At 42.0% G+C, this 19,770-nt stretch overlaps 2 protein-coding genes and 1 pseudogene across 2 annotated transcripts; 1 reads left to right on the top strand and 2 right to left on the bottom strand.

Annotated features, from left to right (window-relative positions):
* Positions 1-201: 201 nt before the first annotated feature.
* On the top strand, positions 202-837 carry LOC139455057 (ribosome-binding protein 1-like). The gene has a single exon (XM_071236637.1). The coding sequence runs from the start codon at positions 202-204 to the stop codon at positions 835-837; it is 636 nt and encodes a 211-aa protein (XP_071092738.1).
* Positions 838-1,628: 791 nt separating this feature from the next.
* On the bottom strand, positions 1,629-7,167 carry LOC139455056 (uncharacterized). The gene is made up of 7 exons (XM_071236636.1): positions 6,679-7,167; positions 5,981-6,227; positions 4,211-4,403; positions 3,695-3,810; positions 3,230-3,380; positions 2,418-2,525; positions 1,629-1,679 (listed from the first exon to the last, which is right to left on the bottom strand). Coding segments are annotated over exons 1-7 (1,305 nt in total). The 3' UTR covers positions 1,629-1,678.
* Positions 7,168-13,957: 6,790 nt separating this feature from the next.
* Positions 13,958-18,724, bottom strand: LOC139455055 (uncharacterized; annotated as a pseudogene).
* Between the last annotated feature and the right edge of the window lie 1,046 nt (positions 18,725-19,770).

Raw genomic sequence — 19,770 nt, 5'->3', positions numbered from 1 at the left:
TGGGTGTGGTGGGGGGTATTGGTGGATTTGGGCACGGGTGGAGGGGACATGGGTTGAAGGGGCACGGGTGCGGGGAGTATTGTTGCATGGGTCACGGGTGGAGAGGTCATGGGTTGATGGTGTGTGTGTGGGGGGGGGAGGGTCTTGTTGGATGGGGCACGGGTGGAGGGGACATGTGTTGAAGGCATGGGTGGATAGGACATGGGTGGATGGGTCACAGGTTGGATGGGGCATGGGTTGGATGGGGCACGGGTGGAGGGGTCAAGGGTGGAGGAGACAGGGGTGGATGGTGTGGGCTGCATTAGTGGATGGGTCAAGGGTGGAGGAGACATGGGTGGATGGGTCAAGGGCGGAGGAGACATTGGTAGATGGGTCAAGGGTGGAGGAGACATGGGTGGATGGGTCAAGGGTGGAGGAGACATGGGTGGATGGGTCAAGGGTGGAGGAGACATGGGTGGATGGGTCAAGGGTGGAGGAGACATGGGTGGATGGGTCAAGGGTGGGGAGACATGGATGGATGGGTCAAGGGTGGAGAAGACATTGGTGGATGGGTCAAGGGTGGAGGAGACATTAGTAGATGGGTCAAGGGTGGAGGAGACATGGGTGGATGGGTCAAGAGTGGAGGAGACATGGGTGGATGGGGCACGGGGGGGGGAGACATGGGTGGATGGGTCAAGGGTGGAGGAGACATGGATGGATGGGTCAAGGGTGGAGGGGACATGGGTGGATGGGTCAAGGGTGGAGGAGACATGGGTGGATGGGTCAAGGGTGGAGGAGACATGGATGGATGGGGCACGGGGGGAGGGAACATGGGTGGATGGGCCAAGGGTGGAGTAGACATGGGTGGATGGGTCAAGGGTTGAGAGGACATGGGTGGATGGGTCAAGGGTGGAGGAGACATGGGTAGATGGGTCAAGAGGGGAGGGGACATGGGTGGATGGGTCAAGGGTGGAGGAAGAAGGGGTGGATGGGTCAAGGGTGGAGGAGACATGGGTGGATGGGTCAAGGGTGGAGGGGACATGTGTTGAAAAGGACACGGGTTGACAAATAAACATGACTAGAGTATAGCTAGGTCTATTACGAAACTACCATACCAATTAAGGCGTACTTTAAAAAGTTAAAATCGAATAGAACATAGATAGTTGATCATTACAACATCCCCTACTTGTATTCTCCCCACAGGTCATCGTTTGTCCAGTCGACCTTGGTGTTGTAATTATTGTTCTGAGTTAAATCCCCAGGACCTGGGTTCCAGTCCCAAATGTGCCCTGATTATGATACTTGGCTTTTCAGCACAACATCCTTGCATTTACAAAAGTGTTAAACCAGCTAATAAATGCGACAATAATCTTTCCAAAACCATGAGAAATATCTGATAACAGCCCACTGTTCGAATATGACTATATCAACAGCGCGTGTTCATCAAACACTATTAAATAATGTTGATAACAGTGGTTCCTGCACCATCAAGATGATGCAGATATTGTGATTTAACTGAAACACTGTTCAAAGCGGCGTTAAATAAACAAATGGTATTTTTAGTAATTCGTCATTCAGTTTCTCAATCCTGGTGACGAAAAATAACAACTATCATGTATAGTAAAAACATGTTTTATTGATAACTGTGTCTGTAATGATGGTTACACTCTCTGATGACGGACGTGGTGTCCGTTCACGATCTGAAAAAAACGAATGCAGATTTGAAGTTAAAAACGCACAAGCACGCACGCAGGCACACACGCACAATCTTAATCTATTACTATTTGAAATTGTTTGCTAACCAACAGCAGTATCTGTATATCTATAGATTAGCGTATGGTTGTCATACTGACGGTATTACCTCAATAAAAACGAAATAACAGATGCGATAAAAAGACCCCTTGCATTAATCCAGTATTAACTAAAAATATCGCTGTTGGTATGAAAATATTTTACTCAAACATTGATGTTGCCATACATAGATCTATTAATAATCAAAAACTTCCCGCCGATACCAAATTTATTCAAATTAATATATCCAGTTTGGGACAGTCCCATTTGGATATGGGCGTTGACCTTTTTAATCCCTACTATACTCCATTGTTTGACAAAGGGGACATTTGATTATCTGACGCGCGACTATTAGATCGCATGGCGGCCGAACGTATTCACCGATGATAGAGGCACATGGTGTATACTAACGGTGAAGTATTGACAATATACGATATTGGTATCAATTGTACACCATGTGAGCTGTTTTGATGTGTAATTGAACGTCACAGCAGAAACAATAAATTATGATTTGGGAGATATTGATTGTAATTGCAAAACCAAACCTATTCTTGATTAAATATAAATCAAATTGTCGAAAGATTAGTAATGGGTTCATTATAATTATAAGCCAAACTTTTTACTACCCATATTAAAACACTTCATACCAGAACCGAGGGTCTATCACAAGTAATGGACATGTTGTTGACGAGTTGAAAGTTACTGGCATGGCGCCATCAGTTCCAAGAGCAGAAGAGTTGAAAGCCTCAATCACTCTGAAACAAAAAAAAGTTAATACAGCTACATAGTCCAGGTTTTGAAAAACAAATGATTGAGGCAAGGTAATATTTCAATCTCATTAAAATCACATTTTAGTTCTCGCGAAACAAAGAACATCCCATTCCAAGTCACGTCAGGACAATCTTTCGAGAACTTTGACCGGCCAAAACAAGTAGACCGGCCATGGAAAGTCGCTTCCGTTTCAAATGTTTAACTTGCCAATAGTGAGTGAGTTGGGTTTAACGCCGCTTTTGACATTATTCCAGTCATATCACGGCGTGTCAGCTTAATGTGGGAGGAAAGTCCGAAGTGATGCAGGTCTTAGACGTTTACCACTTCGGTGAAACCCACGAGCACGGGTATGGTGCTGACAAACCTAGAAACATAATCGGGGCGAACCGGGATTCCAACCCACAATCATAGGTTTCTGGCGTGCCCAAGGGACGCAACTCTGCACTGCAAATCGCGGCGCCTTAGACGACTGGGCCACCCGTGCCCCCTAACTTGCCAATAAGAAATACAAATTGAATCAATTCGGGCATGGGTGGTAAGGCTCGCTGACTTGGTTGATGCATGTCATCGTATCCCAATGACGTGGATCGATGCTCATGATGTCAATCACTGGAATGTCTGGTCCAGACTCGTTTATTAACAGACCGCCGTCTGGAATATTGCGGCGTTAAACAAAAAACAAACTTACGACGAGCCCTCGTTTGCGACGTAGATAAGGCCGTTGTGCAGTTCGAGGGATGCACAGGACACAGGATTTGGCTGTTTCAACTGTCTGAAGAAAAATGTTCCTGGATTGAACAGCCACAGGGCACCCGATGACTCGCAAAACGCCATTGTACCTGTAGCATGGACACATAGGGCAGCCATTATTGAATGAACTCGGTGATTTACTCAAGAAATACAACTAGAAATAAGTGGTCACAATGTTCTGGTTGTGGGGATGTTAGTTCTGGTTGTAGCTTTCCTCAGGTTCAGACTCAGCTGCGTATTGTCCGACCAATGTAATATTGGAAAATGTGAGGTGGTATAATAATCTCCAATCAGATGGGACTGTCATTCGGCTGCAGAGCTGAATATACTTATACACCTTGGTAGTGCAGTTTGTTTATGATTGATTGATTGATTGATTGATTGATTGATTGATCATACTAACCATCATCTTGAACTGCAAACCCAATGGGAACTAAAGGCCATGCAGTTACTAGAGTCCATGAACTGTCGCCATCAGCGATCCTGAGAATTTTCTGACCATCAACCATATACAGGAAACTGCAAGAAGAAAAGAGTACTTGAATTGGGTTTGTAGACGCTTAGGACGGAGGCCTGAGAAAAACAAATTGGCAGTTATGCTTATTTAAATGAGGACGCTAGATATATATCTACCCATGTTCTATAACGTTCATTTGTACATTTTCAGTAGAAGGTCGAACCAAGAGCAAATATCTGAGGCGCCTTCCTGCCTGTCGTAAATAGTATATAAATGTCCCACAACGGCTCCATGTGAGGTCTTGTGTGAGGCTGACATCATGCGGAAACGATAAGAAAGCACATGTCAAACTAGTTGCCATGGAAACCTCATCTTTCTCAACATACATTCAAAGATAAAAGTGATTGTGAGAATCAGTTCTCGGAATCAAGGATCATTTCCTAATGTACGTTATCTACATACTCTCCAGATAGGTAGAGCTGTCCAGTGGGGCCATCATACGGGAAGACCAGCCTGATATCCGGAAAGCCGGTCCTTTTGAAGGCATAAACCCCATTCAGTGAGGCGTCGTCAAATGTAATGGCGACATACACTTCATTCGTTGGCTCAAAGTAAACAATGCCAGTTCCAACAGCTGACGCTGTTAATGGTGCATCTGTCAACAAAAACGTACAGACCTGTTACATGTCATGCACTCGCTATATACAAAGGAGACAAAATTTATTTGGTTTCAAAACAGTGCGGTGCGGTTAGGTAGGTTCGTGGTTAAACTATTTGCTCGTTGCGCCGATATGAATACAATGTGTCGTTTCTAGTGTCCCCCGTCGTGATATTGCTGGACTGTTGATAAAGATGGCGACAAGTCACAAATTATTGTTGTTGGAAGCTACAGTATAAAGTTAACTCATTAATTTTTAATATCATTGAAGGTAAGACCCAAGAGACAATGATATATTGCAACGAACTCAACATCAGCACCCCAACCAACCTCACACAACCTACACACGCAACACCACCCAACTCCACCTGACACACCCCAACCCACCTCACACAACCTACACACGCAACACCACCCAATTCCACCTGACAGAGCCCAACCCACCTCACACAACCTACACACGCAACATCAGCACCCCACCCCACCTCACACAACCTACACACGCAACATCAGCACCCCACCCCACCTCACACAACCTACACACGCGACACCACCAAATTCCACCTGATACAACCCAACCCACCTCACACAACTTACACACGCAACATCAGCACCCCACCCCACCTCACACAACCTACACACGCAACACCACCAAATTCCACCTGACACACCCTAACCCACCTCACACAACCTACACACGCAACACCACCAAACTCCACCTGACACACCCTAACCCACCTCACACAACCTACACACGCAACACCACCAAATTCCACCTGACACAGCCCAACCCACCTCACACAACCTACACACGCAACACCACCAAATTCCACCTGACACAGCCCAACCCACCTCACACAACCTACACACGCGACACCACCAAATTCCACCTGACACAGCCCAACCCACCTCACACAACCTACACACGCGACACCACCCAATTCCACCTGAAACACCCCAACCCACCTCACACAACCTACACACGCAACACCACCCAACTCCACCTGAAACACCCCAACCAACCTCACACAACCTACACACGCAACACCACCCAATTCCACCTGACACACCCCAACCCACCTCACACAACCTACACACGCAACATCAGCACCCCACCCCACCTCACACAACCTACACACGCAACACCACCCAACTCCACCTGAAACACCCCAACCAACCTCACACAACCTACACACGCAACACCACCCAATTCCACCTGACACACCCCAACCCACCTCACACAACCTACACACGCAACATCAGCACCCCACCCCACCTCACACAACCTACACACGCAACACCACCCAACTCCACCTGACACAGCCCAACCCACCTCACACAACCTACACACGCAACATCAGCACCCCACCCCACCTCACACAACCTACACACGCAACACCACCCAACTCCACCTGACACAGCCCAACCCACCTCACACAACCTACACACGCAACACCACCCAATTCCACCTGACAGTGCCCAACCCACCTCACACAACCCACACACGCAACACCACCCAATTCCACCTGACACACCCCAACACACCTCACACAATTTTGAAGTTCTAAACTTACCAGTGGCGCCACCCAGTCGCACATCCGGTCCACCTGGAACAATTCGACTTCGGACTACAAACGGATCGTTCCCAAAGTAGTCAAGCTCATACGAGTTTTCATTGAACGGCCCAAACGTATAATCAACAACAGTCGTAGATTCCTGGGTGTTACTGTGACTTCCATCAGACTCGCCAGAAGTCGAATTACACAGGTCTATGAAAACTGCACCTTGAAAAAAGATATTCGAAAAACAAATAAACAATGTCTACACAATACAGAATATGCATGTTCTCGAACCAAAAATGCATTTATAATATCAAAAATAGTTTAAAGCTGCAACGGACAAAAAATAGTACACGTGATCCGAGGGACGTGTGCAAATGACCTTGCCCTTTTGATATGATGACTGTAGTTCATTATCTAAGAAATAAACGACGAGTGGTTGCCGTTTATCATACAATAGAACACCGCAGGCTAGGGTCAGTGCTCTCCTATATCAATTCCAATCTCCTTGAACAATTCGGGCGGTATGAGGCCTTACGTTGTCTTGTTGCAAAATTAATCCTCTTGGCTGATGTTGAATAAAGGGCACCACAACAGGTCTCAACACTTCATCCCTGTATCGCTGAGCATTCAGGTTTCTTCGGATGATAACCAGTCGTGTTGTAATCTGGCCACAAATGCCACCCCATACCATGACGCCCCCACCTCCAAACAGGAGAACTTCTCTGATGCAGTTTGGCGCAGTCGCTCTCCCCTTCGTCGAAAAACTCGAACTCTGCCATCGTTCCTGAACAGACAGGACCGACATTCATCTGTAAAGAGCACTCTCGCCCAGTCACGTCGCTGCCACCGACGTACAGTTCGTGCCCATTGCAGTCTGCGTTGACGTGTGTAGACGGGTCAAGGCCATTCCACGGAAAGATCGGTAGGCTCGTATACCAGCCGTCCGAAGTCGCCGAAGGACTGTACGTCTGCTGAAGGCATTCCCTAGTGCTGTTGCCGCCGTTGACGTCGCCGTCACACATCTGTTTCGGAGGTGAATCTTTCGGATGTAGCGGTCTTCGGTCGGTGTTGTCACTCTCGGTCTTCCCGATCTTGGCCAGTCTTGTCTGTCCTGTCTGCTGGTAGCGGATTATCAACTTGCTGATGGTGGTCTGGGAGCAGTTGAAGGTTCCGGCTATCTGACGTTGAGTAGCCCACATATTGGCCATACCGATCGCTGTGTAGGTTTGGGCATATTCTTGGTGGTTTTTTTGTTTACTGACTGCCTGCTCTGTCCAACGTCGGTATTTATGCCACAATCACGCACGTGCATTTGGACAAATGTCTCAAAATCACGTTTTGCACGTTTTCAACAATGCATGATTTGGAAAGCTGCGTTCGAAAATCTGCGTTGTGGTTGTGGACATGATGCCAATATTGTACTCTTCACGCAAACATAAACCACTTTATATATTTTTAGTGGTTTATGTTTGCGTGAAGAGTACAATATTTGCATCTTTTACTTTTTATCCTTTTTAGGTTCTGCCAGAAATTTTCCAGATTTCATTTTACTAACATCAAGACACTTATTCACATGTGTGAATATCGAGGGGATATATCCCCTCGATATTCATATGTGTGATGAAATTAAAGAAACTGACTTGATGTTAGTAAAATGAAATCTGGACAATTTCTGGCAGAACCTCAAAAGTATAAAAAGTAAAAGATGCAAATATTGTACTCTTCACGCAAACATAACCCACTAAAAAGACAAGACAAAAAACACCAATTAAAATGTTAATTTTTATTGGAAACATACTTTTTCAAGTTCTAATTGCCATATTTAGTCAACTTACTGAAATCTCGAACCATTTAGAAAAGTTACTTCTCATCAAGACACGTAATAACTGTATCTTTGACGATGATGGTGTCCAGAAGAATGAGAACCGGAATAACAGGGTTCCACTGTAAGATGGACTTACTCACCCTCGACAGAGAGGACACCCACCATGACGATCAGACCAAACACGAGACCTCTCTCCATCTGGGATAAAACATACATACAAACACATGTAAAACGATATGTTGTTCAGTTCAAATACCTAAATATGAAGCAATGCTTATCAAATGACCAAATCTAAGATGTGTAAAGATACGTATGTTTTTTGTCGAATTTGCACACCAAAACCTTGAACTAAAATATATATTCATCGACTTCGCACACCACAGTACTTTAAATTTGCGTAACCCTCTATGGGGAAGTGCGAATACAAACAATAAGGGGAACGCTTTTGAAGATTTCATTTCTGATAATAATTTATGTGTTTTCAATGACGATTCAAGTACTTATTTACATCCTGCCATTAGAACATATTCTGCCCTTGATCTGTCCCTCACAGATTCAGGTGTTTACAATGAATTTGAATGGTCAGTACATGACATCACTTCCCTTAGTTCCAAACTATCCTAAAAGCTGTAAAACTGAATGATGCCCCCCTTCATCACGGTGACATTTTACGAAGGCCAAATGGTCCCTGTATGAAATGTTACGTGCTGAAAACTTTAAAGTTGACAATTTCTTTAATGTACCAGATCCCATCCAGTTGTTTTCAACTCAAATAAAAGAAATTACTGACCAAACAAGTACTCTACAAATCCTCATATTAAACCATTGTTTGATAACGACTGCAAACAAGCAAGAAAGTGAAGGAAGAAAGCGGGAAAATATTACCGCCAACATCCTACATTTCATAACGTGAATAATTTTGAATAAAATTACTTGTGCCAAGGCACGGCGTGCTTATAAACAAAATATGAGGCAATCTTGGAGGAACTATGTCTCCAAAACTAATTCACGCACACCTATGTCAAAGATGAGGAACGTGGTTAAAAAATAAAAGTCAAAAGTTCAAAATCGTCTGTACACCATCTTAAAGACGGTGACAAATTAATAACTGATAAATCTTAGAGCGCAAATAAACTTGGCACAACTCTAACCAAAACTTATACGGAAGTATTTGTCTGAATCATGTCTTGAGACACTTTTAGATATATTTGACCAAATATGGACTTCAGGACATTGTCTTCCTTCGTGGCATAATGCCATTGTAGTCCCCAAACCATAGCCTGTCCGGGATCGTACATTCTCTAAAGAATCCGCCCTGTATCTTTAACCAGTTGTGTTTACAAAACCATGGAATGAATGGTAAATAAGACATTAGTTTGGTATTTGGAAACCAATAATCTTATTACAGATATTCAATGTGGTTTCCTGAAACATATTAGTACTTTTCATCATTTAGTACGAAGAAAATCTGTCTTTAAAATGTTACAGAAAATAAACAACACATGGCATCAATTTGTGTGATCTTGAGAAAGCATACAATACCACCTGGAAGCATGGCATTCAAAAGGATTTACATGTTTGAGGCTTGAGTGGTCGTATACCTCATTCTATATGACAGTTTTTAACAGACAAGCAATTTCAAGTCCAAGTGGATTCAACTTTGTCTCGTCATTATAATCAGGGTCAGGGTATCCCTCAGGCCAGTAGTTTGTCTGTCACATTATTTAGAATTAAAATAAATAGGTTTTAAGTGATTCACTTGATGGATCACCTTTCTTGTTTCTTGTTGTGATAATAAATATACATACAAATGGCTGTGACAAATCTGTCTCAATAAAAGTCAGAAGTGGCCCCTTGAAGACAGGTTTAAATTTTCTAAATAAATAACCAACTGTTTACATATAAGCCACATAAGGACCCTGAACTATTGTTTTTGAATGGCACCCATATCGAAGTCGTAAAGGAGTTCAAGTTCTTGGGACTTATTTTTGATAGCCATTTAACTTTAAGCCATATGACTGAAGACCCGTGAAGATTCCGGGGTAGAATAGGTCTTCAGCAACCCATGCTTGCTGTAAAAGGTGACTATGCTTGTCGTAAAAGGCGACTAACGGGATCGGGGGGTCAGGCTTGCTGACTTGGTTGATGCATGTCATCGATCCCAATTGCGCGGATCGACGCTCATGATATTAAGCACTGGATTGTCTGGTCCAGATTCGATTATTTACAGACCGCCGTCATATGGCTGGAATATTGCTGAGTGCGGCGTAAAACAACCAACCAACCAACCATATAACTGAAGGCACTCGATGTGTTGAAAGTCGTTTCTAATTCTAATATTGGAGGGGATCAGACAGCCCTCTTGCACTTGTACAGGTCCCTGATCCGTTCAAAACTTGATTACGGTTCCATCATCTATGGTAGAGCATGTAAAATTATTTTTAAACATTATCTACTATCCTTCATCAAGCCTGGGGTTTTGCCTTGGAGCCTTTCGAATTTCTCCTATACATAGTCTGTACTAGGAGGCGGATGAGCCTTCCCTTGGGCAACGCCGTGTAAAATTATCCTTACAATACATGTACATCAATAAATTATATTCTAAACAGACTAATCCAGCTTTTCATTGCCTATTTCATCCTTTCTACGAATATATTTACACTCAAAAATCATCTCTTATTTCACCACTGGGAATAAGAATCAAATCTGTCATTTCTACTGCTAATATTAAACTTCAAGATATAGATTCTACCGATCTTTTGTCATCGCCTCCTTCTCAAATGGTTAAGTCAGGGGTAGACCTAACACTAACGAAACTTAAGAAATCAGAAACAACCCAACTAATTTTCCAACACAAGAATACAATCAATTAAGAAACACATGTGACACTTAAAAATCTTTATCTACCGATGGATGCGAGGATGGTGGCACGGTTGCTTGTGCCACTGTCATCGGATCCAGAACAATATCTTCACGATTACCAGATACTAGCTTCATATTCACAGCAGAAGTAAATGTCATTTTAACAGCTCTAGAATATATCAAGAACCAATCGAAACATAAACAGTTCATCATATTTTCTCTTTCGTGCCTGCAGGCTATTAACAATATGCCATGTAAACATCCTCTTTTACTTGAAATTGTTGAATTATTTAATGATTCTGCCACTGGCCAATATGACATCGTCTTTAGTTGGTTACCAAGCCATGTCGGAATCATTGTTAACACAATAGCCGTTGCTGCTGTAAAGGCAGCGCCCAACAAATCTGTGACACCCCTTCTTATCCCATCCAGTGATTATACCTGTAATTAGATGTCACATTAAAGATATGATGCAACAGAAGTGAAGATATAAGCAAACTGCATTCAATAAAACCAACTGTTGGTGACACCTCCTTGGGTTGTCAGTCCAGATTTGAAGAGTTCATTATACGACGCATTGGCCACAGCAGATATACACATGAATATTTATTGAAAGATGATTCACTGTTCTGTATCCCTTATAATGTAAGAACCAAGGTCAAGCATGTCCTGCTTGACTGTGGACATTTTTCCATCACAAGGGATAACTATATCAAAATTTCAACCGTGAAAGATCTTTTTGACAATATCAACTCTTGCTTAATTCTTGGGTGTTTAAAAGAAATTGATCAATTGATAAGTTTTGATGTTCATACTGTTATTTAACACATTGGTAGTGCTACACACGAGGGGTTTAGTTGGTGTTGAAGTATTGCCCCTCAGAAGGTATGTAAGTTCCGTGTCATTCAAAATATTTTTATGCATGCCATAATTTCAAAAGTAGTATACTTGTCACTTTGATGGCTAAAGTTGCATACAATCGCCAGAATGGTATTTATGCTGGTGGGGAACCGTGCATGAAGCAGAAGTATTGTAAGTTCCCACTGTCCCTAGTAAGGTGGCCTAACATTGGTTGCTGGCGATCTAGATTCTTTTTCATATTGTGCTGTTAATTGATAGTTTATTCTTTTACATTCACTCAAACAAGTTTTAAGAGCGATTTGTGACAATCTGGTTATTGTGCGGTCCTTCGATGACAGTTTTTTATACACTCTAAATATATTTCTGATTAATGTATACTTTTGTCTCGTCGCGATATGGCTGAAATATTGCCGATGGGACGTAAAACTTTAACTCACTCACTCACTAAATCAAAACGATAGTTTCTCACAGGACCAAATGGGCTTCCGAGGAGGCCGTTCGTCCATAGACTACCTCTCCAGGCTCCAACAGAATGCCGCTACGGGCATTGCCAAACATCAATATACAATAGCAATCTTCCTTGGGTTCTCTAACGCATTTGACATGGTCTGGCACTATGGTATAATTCAAAAACTTGATATGATAGCAAACATAATCCACAGCTTTCTAAAAGACAGACATAACATGGCGCCGCATCCGATCCCTACAAACTCGAAAACGATACACCTCAAGGTAGCACACATAGCCCGACTCTATTCAATATAATGATGGTTGATCTATCTCTTCAGGGCATAAACAGACGACGGGGCTCAGTAGCAACTAAACTACTCCAAATTGTTATACATACTGTTGTTAATTGGTCAGCCAAATGGGGCTTCTATCTAAATATCTAAAATACAGCAAGAAGCCCAATCATAACTCGAAATGGTCAAAATATACAATTATAATCAGAAGCCAGATTCCTTGGGCTAATCTTCAACCTGTATCTCATCTGGAAAGTTCATGTTGAAGGCAATTAAAGCAAATGATAGTAATAAGTGGCTCAACTTGAAAACAAAATATAAAAACTCTTAAGTATCTACCAAACACTTATCAGTCAAAACTCCAGTATGGATCACAGGTCTTCCACAATCTTTCAAAACAAGCTAAGCCAAACACTAAACTACACACTAAATCACGGGCACTCCCTGGGGGCCCTGCTGACACTAACGGCAGAGCTCCCCTCGATCTCCGAAGGGACCAACTCTCTCTAATTACTCGTCCGGCGCCGTTCTAAATAAACTATTGCAAAAACTACTCAATAATGTTAAAAAAACTAAAACCGCATATAGACATCCAAGTACGCAAATGCCATAAACCAAGTATTAGCTACACTACAAGAAAAACTGAGGCTTAGACACATCAAAGTGGTAATCCCCACTCACAGCTCTTTATACCTCAACTACCATTTCCAATCATAAATACAAAGGTAAACTACAACACCAGCAAAGATGGGCTTCCACCTCTAAATACATAAACCAAACATGGGGGGAGGCGCTTATGGCACCCAACCTACACGGATGGTTCCCTAAAATACTCTAGTGGTCAATAGGCTTTGGAATCCCACTCCCTGAACCCTAAAACACAACGTCTACAGACTTCCCAATGGCCGTCACATCAATTCCCATTGGAAAACATCCACATTACTCTTGTCAAATTTCTTTACTTCTCTTATTCACCCTTCAGCCCCTTCGTGGAAAGTTTTGGCAAATTAAATATGTTTCTAGGTATCCAAAAGCGCTCGTTAAATCTCGGTTTGTGTCAATAGTTATCACTTTATTAAATTGTTAGATACACGCATTTCGTTTATTATTCTTCAACCCGGTAGCCCAACCCTGCCCACCAGGACTTTCAGGCAATCCCTGTTGAGATTAACACAGGTTATAACGCTTACCTTAATAGCTGTGGTGCAGTTAATCTGACGTGACGATGGACTTCAACTTTTCTGACAAACAACCAGCCAACTTTATGATTGAACTTTGGTCTTAATCAAGCGTTTCAAAAACTGTATATAGTTATGACAACCAAATGCGGACCAATCAAAACCTGACACGCTCGGGAGTTAACCAATCAGCGTCCAGTGTTTTATCAGTTGAGACGGGTGTAAATTTAGAGGAAATGTTGTGCACGTGGAGTGCCCTTGCCCGAACCTTGACGTCATGTTTCGTCATGCGTGACAGTGTCGTGGTGTGAGACGGTTCATTCTCAGGACGACGGCCCCCTGTGTCGTATGAAAACAAACTAGCAAAAAGTGAGGTCGTCGTCCTGCGAATATTTTATTCCGCCAATCTAGTTAAACAATGGGTATCGAGTGTTATTTTAACAACTGGGAGCAAGTAAAAAAGTGGAAATGGATTTGAAACGAACGAAAGAAAGACAATAAGGGTGGAATATTGATATATTTACAAATAATTAGAATGTATATGTACAAGATGACGTAAAAGTCATGGGCAATTAAGACAGTTTGAGAAGATGAGACACTAAGTCAGCAAAGAAAATTACGCTGGCTTCATTCTGGATCAGTCTGGTCTTCAGTTGATCGATTCTGCGTTGTATATCACAGAACTTCTTCTTTTTTGGTGGGAGACGCTGGCCGGCCAGGTACTGTAGCAGATTACACTCTGTCTTCTGCTGTTCAGCTCCTAGAAATCTTATTAGCTCAAAGATGTTGGGATGGGCTTTGCCGATGACTTTCTTTAAGCGTCGATGCCATCCCTCCAGGTGGTTATTGATGCGATGGCCGTCGTTGTTGAAATGGTTCCAAGGCTCCTTCTCTGTCTCAACCCAGGTTGTGGTGACGTAGTCGCCGAGCTGGACACAGCGTTGGTCGTTCGGTATGTCAGCAATTGTCTGGAGCCATACATCATCAACCTGTAATTACAGAAAGAATATTGTAGATATATATTATTATCATAATTGGATTGTAATAATAATATATATTGCCATAAGAAACATTAAGAAACTTATTTACTCTCAATGCTAAAATTCGAGGGGTCGTCGTCCTGAGAATACCCCGTGCGAGACCATGTCATTACAAATTGTTTATGCGAATTAAGTTGAAGGTGGCCATTGTGACTTCATTTCCTCTAAATACTTATAAATTCAATGAATGATTATGTTGCATTCAGTAATATTCCAGCTATTTCACGGCGGCCTGTAAATAATCTAGTAATAAAACAAGCGACACAAACATTTCCATAATCATATAAAATCTGTCAAAAGTCCATTGTACGATTCCAACTATATCGTAAGCATGTGCTCGCTGACTTGGTTGATGCAAGACATCGTATCTAAATTGTGTGGGTCGATGCAGACCGTCGTCATATAGCTGGAATGTTGCTGAGTGCGGCGTCAAACAACAAATAAACAAATAAGCTACCCGAAGAGTGAGTGAGCCGCACCCAGCAATATTCCAGCTGTAGCGCCTCGGCCTGAACATGATCGAGTCAGGGCCAGACAATCTAGCGATTGACATCATGAGCATCGATCCATGCAATATGGATACGATGACATGCATAAAATACCCGCAGTGAATACAGGGCTGAGCGAACATCCTTTGGGTGTAGGATTGTTTCTGCTTGATGAAACGTATTGAATGTATGCCAATTTAAAGGCAGCAGGCTCCGCTGATTTCCTTCTATGCAAGAGAAAGTTCGCAGCGTTTGTTTTTCGATTTTGATTTAAGATGGTATCTATTTTCTGGCATATTTTATAAAATGAGATAATATTCGATTAGTCACAAGACAGTTTCCCTCTAAGGTATAGGACAAGGACAACCGATCAAGGATACAAGCCAGCAATCTGTTCCGCGATCTCGCGTCTGTTCGCTGAAACAACGAGAGGGCTGCATACACCGGCCCGTGATGAGCATCGGGTGGAACGGTTTGACGTACTTCCTGGTGACTGACGGTGCACATCGTCTGCTACAGGGCAATATATTGCGGGGAGTTAATATACAAGAAAAAGAAGAGGAAGAGTGAGCGAATTTGGTTTAAAACCGCTTTCAAAAGTATTTCAGCTTCGTGTGGGAGGAGCGCCCAAAGTTTATAATGGGTTTCTGGTGTCCCAAACCGTTATATAGCAGGAATTTTACTAAAAGCGGCGTACAATCACATTCACTCATTTAAACGTATACCAATTTGGTGAAACCCACGAGCACAGGTATGGTGCTGACAAAGAAGGAGAATCAGAGCGAATCTGGGATTCGAAAACACGATCATAGAGTAGTAGTAGTAGTAGTAGTAGTAGTAGTAGTAGTAGTAGTAGTAGTAGTAGTAGTGGTAGTGGTAGAAGTAGTAGTAAAATGAATATTAAAGTGTCACACGCACAACATGCACAATATAAAATTGATGCACATGAGACAAAAGGTGTCTGGAGTGCTTCCAGCCAGACATTGGCTTATGAGACACTATCTACAATATAAACGAAACATGTACATACATATAATGTGAGAAGTGGAAAATTTAGCTACGAAATCAGAAGACTCACAGGAAACAATAACAAACCCCTCAACTCAACGACGTTAGAAAAAGAAAAGATAGCTAGAAATAGGAGTAATTCAATAACCAGGGAGGCAACTGTCGTCCCTTAAACATTTTAGAAAAGCGTTGCTGCTAGCAACTTTTGTAAAACGTTTGAATTCATTTACTAAATAATTTCTCTCCTTCGCATATCACATTACCATTACTGTTGTTTTCTTCAGCTGCACAATATAAATCATACCCTAAATCTTCATAAAAACTGCTTTGTAGTCAAAAGTTACATTCATCACCAAATCACAATCGCAATATTTACATCACCTCTCCGATAGTGGTATAGGAGGCCTGGAATATCTACCTGTCTCAACAAACAAAGGTAAACTTCCACATCTAAACTTGGCTAAAATACGGCGGTAGTGTCTATACAAAATATTTTTTAATATAGAAATCAATAGAAGGTGTACACTTATATTTTCTGTAAGTATGTACATTATTTACATTTACATTTTCCCGTATCATTCCAAAGCGAAGGGTGCCAATTACCTGTGCCATCGACCGTGAAATAAAACGTTTTAATATACCCAACACAGCGTTTAACGCCCCATCTGATTTCCAGTAAGTGAGTACAATTATACTGGTTCAAAAGGTTTATTATTTTACTACCACATTATGTGGTAAAACATCCAGACCATCGGCGAATAATATTAGCAGGGGCTCTTGCTGCATAGATTTAAGTCTGATAAGATTTCTGAAACATTCTATTTTCTCAGTCACCGAAATTGAGCTGTCAAACAAAGAGGGCGGATCTCGGATTCGAAAACACATCAAAGAAAGAGAGGAAATAACAAATTGTTACAAGTTGTATGCATAAACACATTCACCTGGCAGCATTACAAACATCAAATAGCCCGGGTTCAAATACATATTGCACCACATGTGACATGGCACAGAATAAGTTATATGGGACGTGTCATTTGTGGATTGTGCCTTAGTGCTGTAGCACGTTTACACCGCCTGGCCATCAATGGGGCCAGGGGCTTATGGTGCAGGCAGTTCCCCAGCAGGTATATATAGCTTAGTCCGTTGAGGACTCTTGAAGGAGAGGTACACGAAAACAAACGGGGTTAGAATATATATTTTATTTCGATAAATGTAGGCCAATGGGCTGCTGAATCTTCACGGGTCAGCTAGGATATGGATGAGTACGGGGTTAGTTAATAAACAAACAAAAGAATACAATCAATGCAACATCACTCATCAAATTGTATCTCAGAACAGCTAAGCAACTGGCCAAGAAGCGGACTTCGTCCTTGATCCTGTTGCTGCTGCAAAATTAACATATTTTGATATTTAACGACGTTTTAGTGTTGTTGACCTGCTTCACTCTCTTGTGACGAGAGTGGAAGGTCCGGGGTTCGATCCCCGGCCGCGTCATACCAAAAGACGTTAAAATATGGTACTAAGTCTTCTTTTTACCCTGTCTGGCGCTCGGCAATAAGGGGCTAAAACAAGGACTGGTCGGCTCGGAGTCAGTATACTGTGTCTGAGTGGGGTATTCATGTTAAACTGTGTCATGGTATCTCTGTGTGCTAAAACTATAAATCGGCATCAGTTCGGACTAGTACAAGCAGCCACACAAACACATACACATACATGCACGTCGCTATATAAGTGCAATAATCTTGGACGCGGCGTTAAACCCAATTTCACCTCACCTCTAGTGACGAAATTTGCTTGATGTAATATGCTGTTATCTATTTAGGATCATGCCGTTGGTTCCTGGTTCAACGCCGCACCCAACAATATTAAAGGTATATGATCGCCTGTAAACAATCGATTATGTATCAGACAATCCAGTGATTGATGCCATTGTTAATACTATTGTACCACGCCATTGGTGTTCCTTGACGGGCAATCAGCCAAGAACTCACTTTAACAGTTGAAGTGGGGCCTTGTTGAAACAAGCGAAAACGTGATCTGGGTGGTATTCATAAACATTCTTAGAATTCCAGATAACTCTCAACTCGCTAAGAAAATTCGTAGATTTAAGAGTAACTTTTGGTATTTCTTAGAATTTTCTCATACTAAAGACCTCTTTAGCACTCTAAGAATGTTTATGAATACCGCCCCTGGCTACTCCCAGAGCTCCAGATAAGCTGCGTATTTGCGTAAAATACGTACATTGATACATCGTTACCAGATTAATTTTCAATTGCTTGCGTAAAAATACCCATTAATTTTAAAATAAACTTAAACATTAGTATGAGGACACTGTGCGTAATGACCTTTGTGATGCGTATGAGGGCTGGTCAAAACATTCTAAGCCTAACAAACAAACCAACAATTGTGAAAGTGTTTTTGATTTGATTTTCCAACATACTGTCCCTGCTTTTCAATACCCCTCTCATATCGACGGTGAAGCTTTTCAATTCCAATCAGGAAGAAGTTTTCTGAAGTCACCGTTTAAACCACATTCACGACAGCTTTGAGGTCATCGTTGTCATCATAGCGCTTCCCACGAAGGTGTTCTTTCAGTTTAGGAAACAGGTGGAAATCACTTGGTGCCAGGCCTGGCAAGTATGGAGGGTGAGGAAGCTCCTCGAACCTACATTGTCGCACAACAGCCTTTGCAAGTCGATAGGTGTGAGAAGAAGCATTGTCATGAAGTCGTAGAACTCCATCAGTCAGCATTCCTCGCCGCGTTTCAAATCAGCATAAGAGGCACCGGCAATCGCCTTCTAATCACCGTTTATCGACTTTCTAAGTAATCAACAAGGATCACAACCTTTGCAAGCCAGAATACATAAGCCGTAACTTCTTCACTGATCTTGAAGACTGGTATTTCTTTGGTGCCGGAGAAGTGGAATGGTGCCATTACATGGATTGAGGTTTTGACACAGGATCATAGTGGTAGACCCATGTTTTATCACCCGTTACTAATCTATTTTTAAATTTGACGAAATCCTCCTCAAATAGCTCTAAATCTTCTCTGGCAATGCCATTTTCCTTAAGATCAGAATTTAGAAACTTTGGCACCCAACGCGCAGATATTATCGTATTCATTTGTAAATGTTCATGAATAATAGTTTAAATGGATCCATTGCCTAGACCTGTGTCTTCCTCAAGTTAAGAAATGTAATACGTCTATCTGACAGTATAAGTTTTCCTATCTCCTTGATTGAATCTTCACTTATCCCATACACTTGTGACACGTGGTCATGAATTTCTTTTGGAGTACTCTTCTCTAAAGTAAAAAACTTGATGGCTGCTCGGTACCCGTTCTTTTCCATGTCTGTGTCCATTTGGACCCCTATCATGTTCAACTGGCTGTCACCAATTTTCACACGACCTCAACAGACCAAATACACTTGCAGTGACTAGTTCACTTTATTATGGACCATATTTGAAATAAAGGCTCAGAACCTTTTGACCAGCCCTCGTACCTGCATGTCTTTTATACAGATTATTATTCACGGATCGAACATAGCATTTAATTTAGCACTCTAATGAAGTGAATAATGTGTAACTTAGATATACATGTATGTCGCTGATGGGAGTTTCTGCGACATGTAATAACACTTGCGACTGAACATGGGCAGAAACAAAATAGGCGTCATCTGAAACACCATTATAAGCAGAAATATATATTTACTCAATGGTTTAAAAATACCCAAGAGAGTAGACATTTATTGAATACCCAAAGAAAACTATCAAATACCATATTTGAATGAGACCAT

Source organism: Haliotis cracherodii, unplaced genomic scaffold (genome assembly GCF_022045235.1).
Source record: "Haliotis cracherodii isolate W230 unplaced genomic scaffold, xgHalCrac1.p SCAF_11, whole genome shotgun sequence".
Classification (NCBI taxonomy): domain Eukaryota; kingdom Metazoa; phylum Mollusca; class Gastropoda; order Lepetellida; family Haliotidae; genus Haliotis; species Haliotis cracherodii.
Note: the sequence above shows the minus strand (reverse complement) of the source record. Positions and strands in the feature narration are given on the sequence as shown.

Coding starts and splice junctions, on each gene's coding strand:
- LOC139455056 (XM_071236636.1), bottom strand. CDS start 7,167: ATGTGGGCTACTCAACGTCAGATAGCCGGAACCTTCAACTGCTCCCAG. Junction 6,228..6,678: donor TGCATCAGAGAAGTTCTCCT/GTTTGGAGGTGG, acceptor TGTATTGTGTAG/ACATTGTTTATTTGTTTTTC. Junction 3,381..3,694: donor GTTTGCAGTTCAAGATGATG/GTTAGTATGATC, acceptor TCCATGCTACAG/GTACAATGGCGTTTTGCGAG.
- LOC139455057 (XM_071236637.1), top strand. CDS start 202: ATGGGTGGATGGGTCACAGGTTGGATGGGGCATGGGTTGGATGGGGCA.